The sequence below is a fragment of the Dermacentor andersoni genome, chromosome 3 (assembly GCF_023375885.2).
Source record: "Dermacentor andersoni chromosome 3, qqDerAnde1_hic_scaffold, whole genome shotgun sequence".
Classification (NCBI taxonomy): domain Eukaryota; kingdom Metazoa; phylum Arthropoda; class Arachnida; order Ixodida; family Ixodidae; genus Dermacentor; species Dermacentor andersoni.
Window position 1 is genome coordinate 200,230,062 of NC_092816.1, and position 20,125 is coordinate 200,250,186.

Below are 20,125 nucleotides of genomic sequence, written 5' to 3' on the forward strand. Positions count from 1 at the left end.
CTGTTTGCGAGTCTGTAAGGATTGTTAGAGACCGTTTAGACCGATATCCCTCCGCTGCCGCTAGAGCGACGGCCGCTTCTTCAGCCTCGACTATCGTACAGCCTTGTAGTGATGCGCTGGTGATCTCGCGTAGGTTCGAATCAATCACCGTTGCTACCGGGTTGCTCTTCCTCTGCCCCGCTGCTCTGGCGTATGTGGCTGCGTCCACATATACCAGTCGTTTCTTGGGGTGCTAGTGTCTTTTGTAGGTATTCAGCCCTCGCTTCTCTGCGTGCTTTGTGTAGGTTGGGATCCATGTTCCGGGATATGGGTGCTACTTTTAGTGTGTTGCGATACTCGTCCGGAATTGTTTCGGTCCTCTGTATCTCTTGAAGTTGATCGGCGCAGCCTAGTTTCTTCAGGAGCTCCCTGCTAGATGGGGTCTGCTGTAGTCTGCGTTGTTGAGAGACTAGTGCCTCTTTCAATTCGTCGAAGGCGTTGTGTAGTCCTAAGGCTAGGAGCTTTTCGGTTGAGGTGTTGTGGGGAAGGTGGAGTGCGGTTTTGTAGGCTTTGCGTAGAATCGCGTCCACCTGTTGTACCTCACTCTTGATGGGATTGTAGTATGGGAGGCTGTATGCCACTCGGCTGACGGCGAAGCTTCTGGCCAGCTTGAGTGTGTCCTCCTCTCACATGCCGTGCCGTCTGTGTGAGATGCGCGTAATCATGCGGGTCACTTGTAGGGTCGATGCCTTGAGTAGGGCGAGGGTGTGGGTGCAGCGTTGGTTTGACTGCATCCACATCCCCAGGATTCTGATGAGCGTCTTTTCCAGTATCGGCTTCCCCTCGAGGTAGACGTTGAGCTTTAACTCGTCGCTGGTGGGGACGGTGCGGTTTTGCTTTCTTCTCCAAACTCTCGGGAGGTCGGACTTCTCAGTGGAGCAGGCTAGCCCTCTTGCTCTGACGTAGTCCTCTACGCAGGTGGCTGCCTCTTGTAACTTCTCTTCTTTCTGTCTGAGTGAGCCTGTGTTAACCGAGATGGTGATGTCGTCGGCATACATGGTATGGTGTATGCCGTCGATTTCTTTTAACTGTTTCGCCAAGCCAATCATTGCTATGTTGAAAAGCGTGGGGGAGATGACCGACCCTTGAGGTGTCCCTTTGTTTGGAGTAAGGAACTTCTTTGATCGGAGCCCTCCGAGGTCAATTGTTGCCGTTCTGTTTGAAAGGAAGGCTTTGACGTAGCCGTAGACTCTCCTCCCGCAGTTCAGGTCGTTCATGCCCGTGAGGATAGCTTCGTGGCTTACATTGTCAAAAGCTCCCTTGATATCCAATGCCACTATTATATTCTCCCCGCTCTTGGGGACGTTCCCGAGTACTTCTTCTTTGATTTGAAGCAGTACGTCTTGGGTCGATAATTTTGCTCTGAATCCAAACATGTTGTGGGGATAGAGTTCGTTGTCCTCCATGTACTGTTGTAGTCTCAGCGTCACCAGTCGTTCGTACAGTTTTCCCAGGCACGATGTGAGCGAGATCGGTCTGAGGTTCTCAATTTGCAGTTTCTTTCCCGGTTTAGGAATCATCACTACCTCCGCATGCTTCCACTCCTCGGGGACGGTCTCAGCTTCCCAGTGTTTGTTGAGAAAGTCGGTTAATTCTGCGACTAACTCTTCACTGAGGTTGCGGGTGAGTGCGTTATTATTTCGAAGCAATACTACTTTAGGTCGCACTTCAGCCCGTTCCGTGGCGAGGTGGTGGTAGGCACCATTGACCTTTAGCGTGACCTCGCTGCGTGACGTCACACCACGTGACCTAGAGTGACGTCACACCAGCTGTGTAAAAACGGGGCCCCATCTCACGCCGTCGCGAGGCGAGGCGGTAGCCACCAACGGCGGCCTAACTCCCGCTCCTCTCACCAGGGGCGCGGCGCGGCGCCCGAGTCATCTTCGCGTGTCGCGACATCAGCAGCGGCCTCCTCGCAGCCGCCGACGTTCGGCGGGTGTCGAGCATTGAGAACGTCGTCATGCGCTACTTGGACCTCGCGTCCTTCAGCTCGATACGGGCGTTCGCCAACGGCGTGCTCAAGTCCGAGATGCACCTGGACGTGCTGGTGCTTAGATGATTCACTGTAAGCCGTAACACTAGCATAACCCAAGACTACCACCAGCCATACTACCAGCTGATCCGAGAATAACACACTATTGCTTCGCCATCACCAGGCTTAACCAAGCTAAGCCACGGCCGTTTTTTATATTGTCTGCACCCACGGCCGTGTTTCTGGTTGTGCTTTGAATCGCTGCGTAGACCTCTTCTCGCGGGATAGGTCTGTCCAGGTTAACGTTTTCGCTTCCTCGGTAGCGCTCTGCGTAAGCTGCTGGGTTTGTGCCCCCGAAGCATTTAACGCCTACCTTCTCCAGGAGTTCCGAGTCTGGTCCCTCGAACTGGTGGATGAACTGGTAGATGGTATTGTTGTTTTCTGTCTTGGTCTTGGTCGGATCTATGATAGCCTTGAGGATATGCCACCTCCTCGCTGTGTTCAAAGTTCCGTTGAGGGAGTCGCTGAATTGCTGCCAATTTTGCGTTGACAATTGCGCCGCGTACTCCTCTGCTTTCGCTGTGACTTCTGCGATCTTTATCTTTAGCTTCCTGTTGTATTTTTGTTTCTTCCACCTCTTGGTGAGCCCGCGTCTAGCTTCCCACAGCTTGAGCAGTATGGCGTCTACCTCGGGCGTCTGCGTCGTTCGCGCGATTTCTTTGGTGTACTTGCGCTGTTTTTCAATGAGCATTTTCCCCCATTCTTCTATCGATTGGATCCTGTTCTCGGCGAGATTCCCATCGCATGCCTCTCGGAAAGCGCTCCAGTCCGTAATTTTTGCTGATCCCAGCTGACGCCTTAGCCTGTCCGAAGTTACTTGCGTCTTGAGTATGTAGTGGCCACTACCCAGGTTCTCTAAAAGGTTCTCCCACACTGCTTGTTCCGCTCCTCGTAAGAACGTGAGGTCGGAGCAGGTGTCGGTACTAACGCTGTTTCCGATTCTGGTTGGAGTGTCTGGGTCTGTGAGGAGGTTGCAGTCGGTGTTCTCTGCTGCCTCCGCTAGCGTTTTGCCTTTTGGGTTTGCTGTTTGGTATCCCCAGCTTTTGTCCATGGCGTTAAAGTCTCCTAGGATGATTAGCGTGCTGTCTTTCGCTAGTTTGCGTGCGCCATGGAAAAGCTCGTAGAATTTTGCCTTCCTCTGTTTCGGGGGGCTGTATGCATTTACAATAAATATACTGCCCCTCTTTCTTTTCTTCTTTGGTATAATTTCTAATCACGTGCTCTACGTCGGTGTCGGCTATCCTGTCGTGGCTTATGGCGATGAGTGCCTTGCTGACTAGGGTTGCCGTTCTTCCTTTCTCTTGAGTCTCGTAACACGTGTATCCTGCGAGTGTTGGTCTGGTGTCCGTCTCTTGAAGCGATATGATGTCGGGCGGTGTTTGTTGTGTGTGAATGGATTGTTGGAAGAGGCCCTGCTTCTTACGGTAGCCTCTGCAGTTCCATTGCCATATATCTAAGGTTTCTTGCTTGCTTAAAGTTGTACTGGCCATGTTTAAGCCTCGGTATTATTTGCGGATGTGTCGGCGAGGGATGCCAGCGCGGGGCGGTGGTAGGCCTTCTCCCTAATGTTCTTGGTAAACTTCTGCTTGCGGATGCTGCTTCGGAGCTCTGTGACTTGTAATTGCACTTGCTGCATTTGTTGCTGCTGTTGCTGCATCATCTGCTGCATCATTTGCTGAATCTCTGCTTTAAACGTGGCGAAATCCTCGTTGCCTGCTTGCCATGGGGCTTGGGTTTGTACTGTCTGTGGCTGCGGAGGGCTGTTCGACCTAAGGTCTCGCACTGCCTTCGTTAGCTCTGCTATTTGGCGTTCTAGCTCTTTCTGCCTAGCGCGTGATAGCTCTAATTCGCGTCTCAGCGCTATTTTCTACGCGTCCTCCTGTCTAGGCTGTTCGCGGTTGCTGTTTGTGTTGTTCTTTTCGTTAGCTACCCCACCCGAGTGCGGAGCAAACCAAGGGTTTTCGGCTCCCCAGCTCACATTGACGCCGCCGCTCTTTCTGGTAGGCTCCTTCTTCGTCTTCTTCCTCTGCTGCTGCTGGTGCAGCTGGCTCCCTCCCTTAATGGCCAGGGGCGGCAGGGGCGGGAAGGACCGTGACCGGCTCCGTGAACGGCTCCGCGACGCCCGGGATCTCGAACGGCTCCGCGAAGTCTCCTCCTCCGAGCTAAACCATCTCGGCTTCTTGCCGCGGTCGTCCCGGCTGCGGCGTCTGCTCTCGCGTCCACCGCCGTTGTTGCCGCCGTTGGCCTTGCCTCGCAGGTTCCTGGCTTTCTTTAGTCGGTCTTGGCACTCCCGCGATGCGGTAGCGTGGTTTCCTCCGCAGATCAGGCATCTCGGGGTACACCGGTGATCCTTTGGCGGGTTCTGCATCCCGCACTGTTTGCAAGCCTTGGCGTCCGGTGTGGGGCACACGTCGGAGCATGGACCTTGTTGGCAGCAAACGTAGCAGATTTGTCTTGTGGGCCGGTACGGGTAGCACTTGTACTCGGCTCCGCAGTAGATGACGTGTTTCGATGTGATGGGTCCGTCAAAGGTGATGACGGCTGTCTTGGTCTTGCCTAGTCTTCGGGCGCTGTGGATGGTGACACCCTGTGTGCGCGTCCACAAGTCGGTTTTCAGTTCCTCCGGTGTCGCTCCGGGGTCCACTCCGTGTATCACACCACGCCGGGTGTTTTCCGGTGCGGCCACGTAAGTGTTCACGTCATATGAGCGTCCCTCGATCGTGAGGCTAGTGATGCGCCTCGCGAGCTGGGCCCTTCACAAGGTGAGCTCTGAGAATACAACCTGATCTATCGATTCTTTTCTTGCCTGGTTCAAATGAGAAATAATAGGGGACTAAGACACCCCTGTGTATGCGTTATTATACTTTTCAATCGTTTCTTTTTTCAGGATCAAGACGACGAGGAAACTGTGAGTTCGAAATTGAGACACTTCTAAGCGTCGCGGTTGAAAAAGCTACTAATAATTTCGTACGATGCAATGAGCCTTTCTTACTTAATCCTAAGTTTATCTCATCCGCGCAGGTCGATTTAGTCAGACAGCGATATGATTTAGGCATTTAATGTAAAATTTTAGCTCTCGTTTATGTTCTGCACGTTAGTACTCTCGCTCGGATAACATATTTACCGCCAGGAAACGAGAACAGAATGAAGATGTCGACAACACAACTAGCGCATTGTGTTTTCAACGTCTCCCTTCTGTCCTGTTCCTCTGGCGCTAGGAATGTTATGCAAGTAAAATGTTACCTTCCAATCTCTGCTTCACGTCACAGATATGGTCGAGTCTCTCTATGACTGTTACAGAAAAAAAAAGTTGTGAAAGGTCAGCTAACCGTGCTTGGCATAACTGTTACTTATACGCCGGCATTTCAGCAGCCAGCATACTTTTTACTGAAGCCCACAAAGTGGAATGGCTTAGAACCAGATACTGCACTCATAACAGGTGCATCTCGTTCCAGGAAAGCCATTGAAGATGTCAATTATTAAGATAATGCCACATACCTTCTAAGAGTTGGACAAATTGTTTCCGTAGCCCTCATGAAGTAGCCCAGCTTCGTACCCTTCAGGTATTAGAAGATAAATAACTAAGTATTTAAATACAGCATATATCAGTACGAAGCCTGGTAAGATGCGTTATAGACTCGTGTAAGGGCAGCACTATTTCTTTTTCAAAATTTTGATGAGGTCCAGCCCTTCCACGGGACCAAACCTTGTGGCAAAAATGGCGCCGGCGCAACCGGCGACTAGTGCACACCGCGGGTCTTGCGCACACCCTGGCTCTAGCCATCTAGTAGGGGCACTGGAAAGCACACAGCGCGCTAAAATTCACCGGTGCGGGTGCGCGGCATCCGAGCACCGAACGGGTGCTCGGAACGGGTGCTTGGTAATATATAATTTTCGTGCCCGCACACAAGAAGCTGTCATAAATAAAGGCTCATGCTCCCGTAAGCACTCGAACCCCCTTAAGCAAGCAAAGAATGCAATGGCTCATAGCGCCGTAAGGCAGATGCTCCAAGCACTCAGAAAAGTGAACAGCGCTTACATTCTTTGTAATGACGCATAATATGCACAGAACAGAATGTCCAAAACTGCTATCATCAAGGGCTCATACCCCCGTAAGCAAGCCAAAAATGCAGTGACTCGTAGCCCTCAAGGATCATGACTACTCACTTTGCATGGGTTAGTTGCGATGACACCAACCCTGTGGTCGTCCTGAGTGATTTCAATGTGGTTTTGCCGGGACGGAAAAGGCAGTGGTTTACGCATGTCGTGTTGCAGACATATCGCTTGCGACGCCACATCGATCCGGCCCAAGCGACCTCCCAGCTGTGTACATGAATCGAACTGACATTCTCAAAAAATTTTTTTGCAGTCGCGAGTATGCCGATCAGTGTAAATCATCATCATCTTCTTCTTCTTCCTCTTTTTCTTCTTCTTCTTCAGCCTGTTTTATGTCCACTGCAGGACGAAGGCCTCTCCCTGCGATCTCCAATTACCCCTGTCCTGCGCCAACCGATCGAACTAGCGCACGCGAATTTCCTAATTTCATCGCTAGTCTTCTGCAGTCCTTGACTGCATTTCCCTTCTCTTGGTGCCCATTCTGTAACCCTAATGGTTCAACGGTTATCTAAACGGTGCATTACATGACCTAACCAGCTCCATTTTTTTTTCTTGGTGTCAATTAGAATATCGTCTATACCCGTTTGCTCTCTGATCCAATCCGCTCACTCTCTGTCTCCTCACGTTATGCCTAGCAATCTTCGTTCCATCGCTCTTTGCGCGGTCTTTAACTTGTTCTCAAGCTTCTTTGTCAGTCTCCAAGTCTCTGCCCTATATGTCAGCACTGATCAAATGCACTCATTGTACACCTTCCTTTTCAGTGATAATGGTAAGCTTCCACTCAGGAGCTGACAATGTCCGCCGTATTCGATCCAACTCATTTTTATTCTTCTATGAATTTCCTTCTCATGATCAGGGTGCCCTGTGATTAATTGACCTAGGTAAACGTACTTCTTCACAGACTCTAGAGGCTGAATGGCAATCCTGAGCTCTTGTTCCTTTGCCCGGTTATTCATCCTTATCTTTGTCTTCTGCATATTAATCTTAAACCCCACTGTTGCAGTCTCCATGTTAAGGTCCTCAATAATTTGTTGTAACTCGTCTGCATTGTTGCTGAATAGAACAATGTCATCGGAAAACCGAAGGCTGCTGAGATATTCTCCGATCCTTACTCCTAAGCCTTTACAGTTTAATAGCTTGAATACTTCTTCCAAGCACGCAGTGAATAGCATTCGAGAGATTGTGTATCCCTGTCTAACGCCTTTCTTTATAGGTATCTTTCTGCTTTTTTGTGTAGAATTAAGGTAGCTATAGAACCTCTGTAGATATTTCCAAGGCATTTACGTAAGCGTTCTGTACTTCTTAATTATGTAATGCCTTTATGACTGCAGGTATCTGTACTGAATCAAATGCCTTTTCGTAATCTATGAAACCATATAGAGAGACTTATTGTACTCTGCGTATTTCTCAATTACCTGATTAATGACATGGATATGATCCATTGTAGAGTATCCCTTCCTGACGTCAGCCTGTTCCCTTGATTGGCTAAAGCCCAGTGTTGCCCTTGTTCTAATGGAGATAATTTTAGTAAATATTTCATATAATACTGAGAGTAAGCTCGTCATCATCATCATCTGCCCGGTTACGCCCACTGCAGGGCAAAGGTCTCTCCCATACTTCTCCTACTACCCCGGTCATGTACTAATCGTGGCCATGTTGTCCCTGCAAACGTCTTAATCTCATCCGCCCACCTAACTTTCTGCCGCCCCCTGTTACGGTTCCCTTCCCTTGGAATTCATTCCGTAACCCTTAATGACCATCGGTTATCTTCCCTCCTCATTACATGTCCTGCCCATGGCCATTTCCTTTTCTTGATTTCAACTAAGATGTCATTTACCCGTGTTTGTTCCCTCACCCAATCTGCTCTTTTCTTATCCCTTAACGTTACACCCATCATTCTTCTTTCCATAGCTCGTTCCGTCATCCTCTATTTAAGCAAAACCCTTTTCGTAAGCCTCCAGGTTTCTGCCCCATAGGTGAGTACTGGTAAGACACACCTGTTATGCACTTTTCTCTTGAGGGATAGTGGCAACCTGCTGTTCATGATTTGATAATGCATGCCAAAAGCACCCCAGCCCATTCTTATTCTTCTGGTTATTTCAGTCTCATGATCCGGATCCGTGGTCATTACCTGCCCTAAGTAGATGTATTCCCTTACCACTTCCAGTGCCTCACTACCAATCGTAAACTGCTGTTCTCTTCAGAGACTGTTAAGCATTACTTTAGTTTTCTGCAGATTAATTTTCAGACCCACCCTTCTGCTTTGCCTCTCCAGGTCAGTGAGCATGCATTGCAATTGGTCTCCTGAGTTACTAAGCAAGGCAATATCATCAGCGAATCGCAAGTTGCTAAGGTATTCTCCATCAACTTTTATCCCCAATTCTTCCCACTCCAGGTCTCTGAATATCTCCTGTAAACACGCTGTGAATAGCATTGGCCAGATAGTATCTCCCTGTCTGACGCCTTTCTTTATTGGGATTTTGTTGCTTTCTTTATGGAAGACTTCGGTGGCTGTGGAGCCGCTATAGATGTCTTTCAGTATTTTTACATACGGCTCATCTACACCCTGATTCCGTAATGCCTCCATGACTGCTGCAAATTCGACTGAATCAAACGCTTTTTCGTAATCAATGAAAGCTATATATAAGGGTTGGTTATATTCCGCACATTTCTCTATCACCTGATTGATAGTGTGAATATGGTCTATTGTTGAGTAGCCTTTACGGAATCCTGCCTGGTCCTTTGGTTGACAGAAGTCTAAGGTGTTCCTGATTCTATGTGCTATTACCTTAGTAAATACTTTGTAGGCAACGGACAGTAATCTGATTGGTCTATAATTTTTGAAGTCTTTGCGTCCCCTTTCTTATGGATTAGGATTATGTTAGAGTTCTTGCAAGATTCCGGTACGCTCGAGGTCATAAGGCATTGTGCATATAGGGTGGCCAGTCTTTCTAGGACAATGTTCCCGCCATCCTTCAACGAATCTGCGGTTACCTGATCCTCCCCAGCTGCCTTCCCCCTTTGCATAGCACTCAAGGCGTTCTTTACTTCTTTCGGCGTTACTTGTGGGATTTCAAGTTCCCCTAGACCACTCTCTCTCTCATTATCGTCGTGGGAGCTACTGGTACTGTATAAATCTCTATAAAACTCCTCAGCCACTTGAACTCTCTCATCCATATTAGTAACGATATTGCCGGCTTTGTCTCTTAAAGCATACATCTGATTCTTGCCTATTCCTAGTTTCTTCTTCACTCCTTTTACGCTTCCTCCGTTCCTGGGAGCCTGCTCAATTTTATCGATATTATAGTTCCTTATGTCAGCTGTCTTACGCTTCTTGATTAATAATTCTGCCAGTTCTATTCTAGCTGTAGGGTTAGAGGCTTTCATACATTGGCGTCTCTTGATCAGATCTTTCGTCTCCTACGATAGCTTACTGGAAACCTGTTAACGGAGTTACCACCGACTTCTATTGCACACTCCTTAATGATGCCCATAAGATTGTCGTTCATTGCTTCAACACTAAGGTCCTCTTCCTGAGTTAAAGCCGAATACCAGTTCTGTAGCTTGATCCGGAATTCCTCTAGTTTCTCTCTTACCGCTAACTCATTTATTGGCTTCTTATGTACCAGTTTCTTCCGTTTCATCCTCAAGTCTAGGCTAATTCGAGTTCTTACTATCCTATGGTCACTGCAGCGCACCTTGCCGAGCACGTCCACATCTTGTATGATGCCAGGGTTAGCGCAGAGTATGAAGTCTATTTCATTTCTAGTCTCGCCATTTGGGCTCCTCCACGTCCACTTTCGGCTAACCCGCTTGCGGAAGAAGCTATTCATTATCCGCATATTATTCTGTTCTGCAAATTCTACTAATAACTGTTCCCTGCTATTCCTAGAGCCTATGCCATATTGCCCAACTGACTTGTCTCCAGCCTGCTTCTTGGCTACCTTGGCATTGAAGTAGAGAGTAAGCTAATGGGCCTATATATTTTCAATTCTTTGACGTCTCCCTTTCTGTGGATTAGTATAATGTTTGCATTCTTCCAGTTTTCTGGGACCTTTGCAGTCGATAGACACTTGGTTAAGGAGCCGCCAGGTTTCCAAGCATTAGATCTCCTCCATCTTTAATTAATCGACTGTTATTCATTGTTCTCCTGCCGCTCTTCCGCGTTTAATGTCTTGCAAGGCCCTTCTGACCTCATCGCTAGTTATAGGAGGAGTTTCTGTATCCTGTTCATTACTGTTTCTAATGGAGGTATCCTGACTCTTCTGGGTATTGTACAGGTCAATATAAAATTCTTCTACTTGTTTTACTATGTCTTCGAGATTGCTAATTATATTACTATGCTTATCTTTCATACATCTTGGTGTGTCCTATGCCAAGTTTCTTTCTCACTGACTTCAGGCTGCGTCCATTTTTTGCGGCTTCCGCAGTCTTTCTCACGTTATAGTTTCAAATATCACTCATTTTCGCTTTGTTGATCAGTTTTGACAGTTCCGCGAATTCTATCTTACCTCTTGAGTTGGACACTTTCATTCTTTGTCGTTTCTTTATTAGGTCCTTTGTTACTTGGTAGAGCTTGCCTACTGCTTCCTTTGGTGCCTTTCCTCTCACTTCAATTGCTGTGTATATCATAGCGATCATCACATATCATAGCAGTGTATATCAGAGCGACCACAATGCCATTGGGACTGCCGCTACTAAGTGACTATGAGTGACGCAATAAAGTCTTTACCACAAGTTTTTATATCACGATGTTTGTAGCTCCGCTAGTCATCCACCTTCAGAAGGCGGAATGACCTTAAATATCCCCACCCTCCTCGATAAAAAAAAATGTTGGGCTGCCAAGTTGGGGGTGAGGCCCTTGCACTAGTCTATAGTACTTTGGATGTTTTACTAATTGACGTACACATCTTACCAGACACAACTAGGAGTGACAAATAAAAAAACTCATGGCTCTCATAATGAGTAGATTTGCTTTGATATGCCTATTGATCACGCAACTCTACGATTGCACTAAAAAAATGAGAAGTATGCTAACGCCTGGTTAACGACGATTCTAACGTATATTCTAACATTTTTACATACTACAGCAGCCTTGTTTCTTCACAAGATTGCATTCGGGAATCCTCGACTGAATTCATTTTACGTATTCTTTACAGAATGAACAAAATAACCAAGGGATAACCAGAACAACCGAGTGTTTAGATTGCCTAAGAAATTGACGCTATGCACCAGCAACATTGGAAGCTATGTAATCTGTGACTGGCTTCCTGTTGACGCACAAGATAGAATTGTTGTCCAAACGCAATCAAAGACATGTACTACATCGTTACCTGAAATGGTTTCCCTTTTATGCTTCTTTGGTAAAAAAAAACAATGGCTAAATGCTCTATATTATTTCTAGCATAGTAAAGTGTTGCCGTTTGTTCTGATCAGCTGTGCTATGTAACCCTGACATGTGTGCGCCAACGGCTCGCCGTATATACAGGGGCAAACACATAGTCTAGCTTTCTTTCCCTCTTTGTGCATAATGTCTTTCGTCATCCTGACGTATAGAAATAGTGGAAGATTGAAATGGCTTTGAGTAGCAAAGCAGAAATAAGAATTATTCATAGAGAAGAAGAATTGAAATATGAACCCACCATTGGTGTCCGTATTACGCTGAATGGGGGACAGCACTGTATGTAGGAGTGCTGGATGTTTGACAATCTTAATTGTACTTATTTATGCTGCGAATGCATTGAAGGCAGTAACATCAGCACTCTCTAGCAACGTGTATGAGAGTGCTGTATGTATTCACGGGCTCAATTTGAAGAGAAAATCACCGTCCGTTTGTTGAGTAATTCAGCGAAACCGTAGCAAAAGCTGGAAACAAGGAAACCACAAAGGAAGAACAATATATATTTAGGTTCAGTTGAGGCAGTTTCGAATACGGATGCAATAAAACGTCTCAGCAAACGTTAATATTGTGGTTAGCTTCGCCGGCATTTGCTGCTGTAGCGACATCGTGCCGTTTGTCGCATATTCTTTCCCGATCAGCAAACGTTGTACCTAAAATTTGTATTATATCGTTCATTTCCTTTGCTCCTAATCTCTTCTTCTTGTTTTTCCTAGGAAGAGGACAGACGTTTTGTAAGCGCTCCCCTGTTTTTACCTTTTGCATACAACAAATGGTCTTACATTTTCTCGCGCTTCTTAAAATGTTCTGTACGCTCTTTTATATATAAACGAACATCGTGCGCTCCTTGCAGAATCTTCGTTGTGTATCTACACACGTGTTTTTTTAAGTTTAATTTTTTGCAGTCTTAGAGGAGGCTGCATGTGAGTGCTGCGCTCGTGCCATTGTGTAAAGTGCGCAAAAGCCATCTGCAAGAGAGAGAGAGAGACAAAAGGGGAGGAAAGACAGGAAGGTTAGCCAGTGTAAGTACCGGCTGGCTACCCTGTGCTGGGAAAAGGGGTAAAGGCAATAAAAGGAGAAAGAAGAAGAAAAAGGAAAAGGAAAAGGGATATTTTAGACAGTAACGCGGTGCTACGCGTGACAACATTCAAAGACGGTCGCGCCATTCGTACGTCGTTAAAAAGCTTCAGTAAGTCACTTAAGGCCTTGAGTGCCGAAGCCCGTCAATGCAATAGTATAGATAGTTATTGCGTTTCTTTATCGCTCTTAGAAAAAGAGGCTCAGCTTCTGAAAGTATCAGCACGCACCTTTTCAGGAGCTACCAAAACTGGACAAGTTCATTTTGCGACTCTACAAGGAATAGATTGCCAAAACAAGAATTCCCCTGCTATCATTCGCAAAGCTAAAGTTACCGCCTTGTACACACATAACATGGAATTCCGTGTTACGAATTGTCGATATAGAATGTTTATATTGCCATAACAGGACACAGATGTTTCTGTACGTTAGCCGCTTGGTTGCGAATGGAAGGTATACAGAAATGCTACATAAAAACATATACTCATTAAAGGGGTCGTGTAAATTTTGCGCGTGTTAAACTATTAGGAATCAATAACTATGGGGTCTATTTTATTAAATTTATTGTTCACTCAAGAGCCTCAACCATGGCATATCGCAAATTCTAATGTTTGCAGAGTACGTTATTATTTAAGAAAGCTATTTAGTACTTTAAAAAAGCAGTACTTACGAGATCTGTGTAGACTTAATGCTTACCGTCATCTAGAAAGGCTCATATAAATCGCTTAAACCTCGACAGAAACTTTCTTCAAACTATTTGCCATTCCGAACACAGATGGACAAATGCCAGGTCAAGTTCACGCATCGTGCCGATTTCATGTAAGATACAGTATGGGTGGCTTTAAAGAAAATCGTGGCAATGACGTGTTTCCGGCTTCCGCAATCGTCTGCGTCGTTTAGAGTTCGCAAAAGAATGGCTGTAGAAATCGGTTTCCGTTACTCCGAGAGAGCCGACGTGGGCCTTGCGAGTGGCACGACGCCCACGGGTGCACGTCGCGAAGTATCTACCTGGCACGTGCTGTAGCAAATAAGTTTGTTATTCTATAAAACATTCTCTAAGCTCGTCTTGAATGTACGTCGTGATGCCTGGTGCCTTAAAACAGCGATACTTGCACCTGCTAGTTATGTGCAAGACAAGGAGGTCATTGATGGTTTCTCCATTTTGAACTGCTGCTGCGGACCGCCACTAGATGGACCCCCTGAATAAATTGTTGCTTCTGTAACATCATGCGCGCACGAAGCCACAGTGAAAAAAAAAGCTAAAGAAAAACCGCTCTCTGAGCACACGCACGCACGCACACACACACACACACACACACACACACACACACACACACACACACACACACACACACACACACACACACACACACACACACACACACACACACACACACACACACACACACACACACACACACACACACACACACGCACGCACACACTCACACACCCACACACACACACACGCACGCACGCACACAAAACAAGGTTCTGTCACACTATTTGTTATCGAAAATAGACGTGTTGTAATGGCATAAATCCGAACGAAACACGTTTTTTCTTAAATAAGTTTTTCGAAGCACTTCGCAATGCGATAGTGCCATTCACGATTTGTTAACACTGTAATACTATGCGCAGCAACCTCTCAAGCACTCACGTTCTGCCTGTCAAGTGTTTCAGGTTGATGATTCACATCAAACATGGAATCTGGTTCTCGACAAAAAAAAAAGAAAAAAAGAAAAGAGTGCCTTTTTGCTATAGTGCACAGCCTTGCAATGCTCGCAGTGCCAGGCTCTAGTCCTCCGAGAAATACGGAATACCCACCCAATAAATTGATCGATCACGAACGTATAATAAATAGTTCGCGTAAAACGGCTAACAACTTATTGTTTTGACACTTGAAGTGGCGCAAAATATTTCTACTAAAATCGCACCTTGCAACAACATTTCCTTGACTCACTTTCGTTTATCCCTTGTTCTCATTCCGCAGCACGATTTGATGAGCGTAAGTGTACTTTACAAATTTTTGTTATTGCCTGCGAACTCGTCAAGACACATGAAGAATGCGCGCGCTTCTTGCGAGAAGCTCTATAGAACGAGCAAGATCTATAGGATCAATATGCGGTTAGCACTGTACAAGAATACATCGCTTTTTTTCCAATTCTCATGCAGGTAAATTGAGCGGCGGTAGTGCGTAGCGCCCAAACGTAGGAAAAAGGACAGTAATGCGCGTAAGACAGCAGCCATGGCGTGGTAAAAAACTACGCGTTGTATTGCTCTGTAGTTGCGATTCTCGTGCCCACGAAATATTCCAGTTAGTTATTTATTAAAGCACGCCACTCTTTAGGAAACTGCCGAATAATGGCTTGAACATAGTCTCAGCATTTAGCCCATAGACTTCTACAGAAGGAGACGCATCCGCGACTCGAGAGATGTTACTCAGGAATGAACAGCCAGAAGCTCGGACAAAGAAGACAAGACCCTACATCGCATCATCAGAAGACATCATTGAAAAGCACACGCATACGAGCGCTCGAAATTGCAGCTACATAGAGGAGCAGTGAAGTAAATCGAAGTCACCTGGAAGAACGAGCCCAACCAATAAAACGTCGTGCAGATCAAGCATATCTTTTCGCTAAGGATTTCTCATTCTACATCTTGCGTTAGCTCACTTCGCTCCAGTTCTCGTCACCCGTTATTCACGGTGAGCCTCCACTTTCAGGTCCTGCTTCCTCTCTCGGAAGCTCTTGTCCCGGCCTTTCAACATCAGCCCGCTTACCTCTCGATTCCCGCCGCATTTTCTTCGAAGGTCGCGATGGGGGAACAAAATTGGAGACGTACAAAAACAGTACTTCTCTTCATCTATCGGCCTCGTCTGCGCCTCTCTCTTCGGGAGCTTTCTTCCTCTTTCTCTTGGAAGCATTCTTGCAAGTGATTTGCGTAGTGCATACTGTGTGCATACCGAATGCATGCTCCCGAAGGACGTACACTTTCTTCTTTGGTTTCTTCTGCCCTCAGCACTTTCGTTTCGCCCGCTTCTAAACCCCGCTGCGTAGGGAAGCTGCCGACGTGCCATACACGAAATCCGCTTTCGCCCGTCGAAATTCTCGTCAGAGTCTGTCACTTGAGATATCAGAAAGCGGGCCCCGTGTGGCTATTACGCGTCGCCACGAAATGGGGAAACACGCTTTCGCATCGAGTGCCGTTTTGTAGCTAAGTTTTCGCCGTGCTCGGCAGTGTGGCGTTTGCGATTACACTGAGTCGGCTGTATTTACGAGAACAGCGAAAATACAGTGAGGCAGCTTTCGTCATCTTCAAGCGCCAGGAACTGACGCTAGGCAGCTGCACTTTAGTACAGTAGGGAGCGCCATATATTGCCAGCTCCCGCATACGTGCGGAAACGGACAGAGCAGATGCCGGTCCCATAAAGTGTAGCGCTAAAGTGAGCGTTGAGCAACAACCTGACCAGAAGAGCTAGAGTTTAATCACGGTATGCTAGTAATTAACCGTGTGCGTCTGCTGTTCTTTTTCTAAAGTACGGATGCTCTCCACTGTGTATCGCAGCGGGCACAAAATTGCAAGCTACTTCAACAATAAGGTTACGCGCTCAAGGCGACTAACTGTACCGTCGGCGAATAGGTATTTAAGAAACACCGCAGACACCGCGTAATACTGAGAGTTTTTCTTTTTTTTCGCCCATTCGGCCCTGGTGGTGTCAATTGACAGTACAGAAAACTTCGCACGCTACTCATGAAACGTAGTCGTGAGGCGTTTGGCAGAAGTTAGGTCGAATGGGCCGAGAAATGCACTGTTCTGCCGTAAAGTCGCACTAAGAGATTTAGCAGTAAATATAACGCTCTCCGTTGCACTTAAGGTCGTCATCAGTGCCAAAAAATTTGGGCATGCGGTTTTAAACCTATTTTATTTTTTTATTGTTAAGTGAAAATATGTACGCAAGGCAACAACAGTTAACAAAGTGTCTTTTTGTTTTGTTGCTCATATGCCAGCTCTTTTTTAGCGGTGCACGAATATCACGTCAAGAGGGCTCTGTGGTTGTAAAAATCGAGATTGAAATTAGTCATTTCATTTTCTTCCGTATGTTTACCGAAGCAATTTTTACAAGCATCGTGTGCAGCTTATGTTGTTGTCGGGCGTAATTACTGGTTCGTGGCTTATTTAGCTGAAAATGGCATATAACACCGTAGGATATTCAGGTGGATATATATTATTGACCGACAAACACTCGGCGAACCTGTGTGCCGAACTTCTTTATTAAATGAAAATGGAGCCGACGATCACTTTGAGAAGCTCGGCCCGCGAATATCAAGTGCTATGCGCGCACTGCGACTGATAAAGGAATACCTGGACTACTGTGATATGCTTGTGATTCTTTGGTACTTTATTGCTTGAGCATTGTAACAGCCAACATTACGCATGACGGGAATGAAATCCAACTTTTTCAGTCCTACAACCTATAGTATAAGAAAGCTGTACGTTCTTCAAACAATCCTTTACGTGTTCCTTCACGATATCGCAGCCTTGGGCGCCATCCCGCAAAGCTATACGAAAGTGTTTCTATTCCATTTCTGCAATCAGCCCCGCACAATTGGTCAAGAATTTTCCGGGTCACGTCCACTTAGCCTGTCGGTAACGCGACGTCACGCAAACCGGGAAAGCTCCCATCTGATATTATTATTATTATTGTTATTATTATTATTATTATTATTATTATTATTTTAATTTGTTTTCAACACATATACAAAGTTAACAGGAAAGGGAAAGCGAGGAGCAGGCTGGCCACTGCCACCGGAAGGGGCACAACGCCTGCCTACTCTTCTGAAGGGAGGTGACAGCAACACAGAAATGGAAGATAGGAAGGAGGGGAGCAAAAAGGAAAGAGGAAAGGAAGAGCAACAGGACAAATCTAAAGACTAAAGTAGAACTCTGCAGCCGGAATTAAAGTGACACCGCGTCGAACAGCCTCCACAATTATCAACCACATCCATAGCTAGTTCGCTATGCGGGTAATTGTGTTCTCCACGATGAGACGCCAAGTACAGCTGCACGTAATCACCGTTTCACCGGTAGTCGGTTCACAATATACACTACACGGTGTTTGAACCGGCCACTTCCCATCTTCGAAGGAAGAAGCGTTAGGGCACAGTACTGATCACACACAGTAGGGCCGGTCACTGAAAGTCACGCTACTACACAATGTTGAATGTTCATGCTACAAACGTGAATCTAAGTTAGTTAACTCTATAAAGGTTAGTAGGGGGCGATGGGCCTGATCACGTTTAGATGCACCATTACACCGAACAAAAAAAAAACAAAAACAAAAAAGAACAAACATTGTGGTTCAACCGACTCTTCTTGAGCGAGGATGCGTTTTAGGGAAATTTCTAACCTTCCAGTTGCAACGCCGCTGCGATTTCCGACCAGTCACTGCAAGCTAAGGCAGGTAGAGCGGGCCGATCGCAGATGCCGCCACAACCCTGCTCATCCGAATATCTACTTTCACTGTGCTGCGTCGGGCCCTCTAATGCCCTCTCCACTTCTGCGGACTCCTTGCCTCTTGTTAGCCAGCTATATTAGAAAATCCTGTTAAGGTAGGCAATGCTATTCGCTTTCAGAGCAAATAAAAGTGACCTGTCTTAAACAAAGGAAGTGATATGGGCGGTTCAAACGCATCGGGTCACCGCCCAATGCTTGCTTCGACGGCTACGCAAATGCGACGTCAGAAGATTGGAATAAAAACAAATTGGAATATCTTTACGTTGTAGGGCCCCATCTCGGTGTATAAACCAACAACTATGCTTGAAAAGTGCATCGTTAAGCATTCGCTCAATGGTATCACTGGTGTTGGTAGATCATGCAAGGGAAGGTACATGTCACTCGAGCTGCAATGCGCGGCCGGTGACTGTGTGTTCGCTCTGGAGTCTCTGCGAATTTTATTTGAAAAAGAAATAAGTACAATAATGAAAACGAATGGTGCCGATAATTGAACTGGCCACCTATGGTAACTTAAGCCACTACATCCGCATGACATCTGCGGATGTAGCTAAAGCGGAATGTGTGATTTAGTTCATTGCTTTAATTTTCCTTTAACACTTGTGATAAGTGATATATGGCCTCAGCCACTGGCAGCCGAAACCGCGACATCGTGTTCAGCAGCGCAACGCAGTTACCACGGAGACACCGCTGCGGGTTCTGGTAATTACTACCTTAACATCTTAATTGCCTTACTGAGTCTGACGAACGAGAATGAAGGAAGCAGCGTGCACCACTGCTTGATGGCAGAACTTGAATGAGTCCACGTGGTTTAACACTAAAGTGACAGGCAATAGGGCTTTTTACCCTGTTTGTACTTATGTTTACATGCGTTTTAGTCTCTTCTTTTTCTAATGGTTTCTTAAAATGCGCCAGGAATGTGTGTTTATGCTAAGGCCATGGCTGAGGCCGCGAAATTTTGAACAATCTTATAACTTCAAGCTTTGGTGTTTTCTTTTTTCTCTCATGCAGGACAAAAATTTCAACGTAAGGAATGCCTGCGTTTTTGTACGACTTCGCGTATGCGGAATGCGGGCGGGGTATAACTCTTTTATTTCGATTGCACCGATTGTCACGTGCACATTGCAATTTTAACTATTATCTAAACAGGGAAGCAAGTCGATGTGCCCAGTGAACCCGCAGATGACGAGTGCGTGGTCTATTATATACTTGTGTGAACGAGATTTTACTTCCACGGGAAGCCTTGGTGCCGCAACAGATGGCCCCTCAGTTGCAGCAGTGGCACGCGCCCCTCTGGGGCAATACTTTCTCTGCACACTGTAATATAATTTACGCTTTTAAAAGTTAAATGGGTGTAAATGTGTCTATAACTTAGTCCCTTAGGGTGTCCGTTATATAAATAACACCGTAAGGTGAGAAGTTCTACACACATTTGCACCTTTTTTCACTTTTAAGGGTGAAAAATATATTACAGTGCACGTGTGAAATTCTTTAAATGTATTCATGTGGCGAGAAGTAAGTCAAGCGGTGTCACTGAGCAACTACGCTTGAAAATAATTAGCGCGGTGCGAGAGTAAAGTGGGCGTTAGTATTAACGAAGAGAAGAAGAAGAACAAAACTTTATTCGTAGAAAGAACTTCGTTGCCCCTAAAACGGGGTAACGCCGAGTGGTCGGGCCCCTATTCCAAGGCACCGCTGGCACTCGCCATCCTTTCTGCCCTGCGGACGAGCCTGAGCTGATCTCCGGGGGCGGAGCTGGATAGCAATGCCTCCCAAAATATCATTTTCCTGTCGTATTTCATGGATGAAATGCTAGGTGCTTAAACGATTGCCCTTATTGCAGCCACTACATGCACCTTATTGTGTTAGAGTAAAGATGCATGCACAAACGTTCTTGTTCCAAGGAAAAATGTTCAGTATACAAGCTGTTCACTAAAACCATTGCTTAC

General features: G+C 46.2%; 1 protein-coding gene across 19 annotated transcripts in view; it reads left to right on the forward strand.

Moving 5' to 3' along the window:
* The window catches only part of LOC126524372 (uncharacterized), a 248,910-nt gene that overhangs the window by 184,104 nt on the left and 44,681 nt on the right, over positions 1–20,125 (forward strand). For 7 of the 19 annotated variants that reach the window (XM_055067268.2, XM_055067270.2, XM_055067269.2 and 4 more), the window contains one exon: positions 4,959–4,979. The exons of 1 other annotated variant lie outside the window; for it this stretch is intronic. In XM_055067268.2, the coding sequence (XP_054923243.1) occupies positions 4,959–4,979 (21 nt within the window). Of the gene's footprint in view, positions 1–4,958; positions 4,980–12,301; positions 12,320–14,655; positions 14,671–19,187; positions 19,256–20,125 lie in introns of all 19 variants that reach the window. 11 more of the 19 variants (XM_072287382.1, XM_072287387.1, XM_072287381.1 and 8 more) reach the window with 5 other exon arrangements.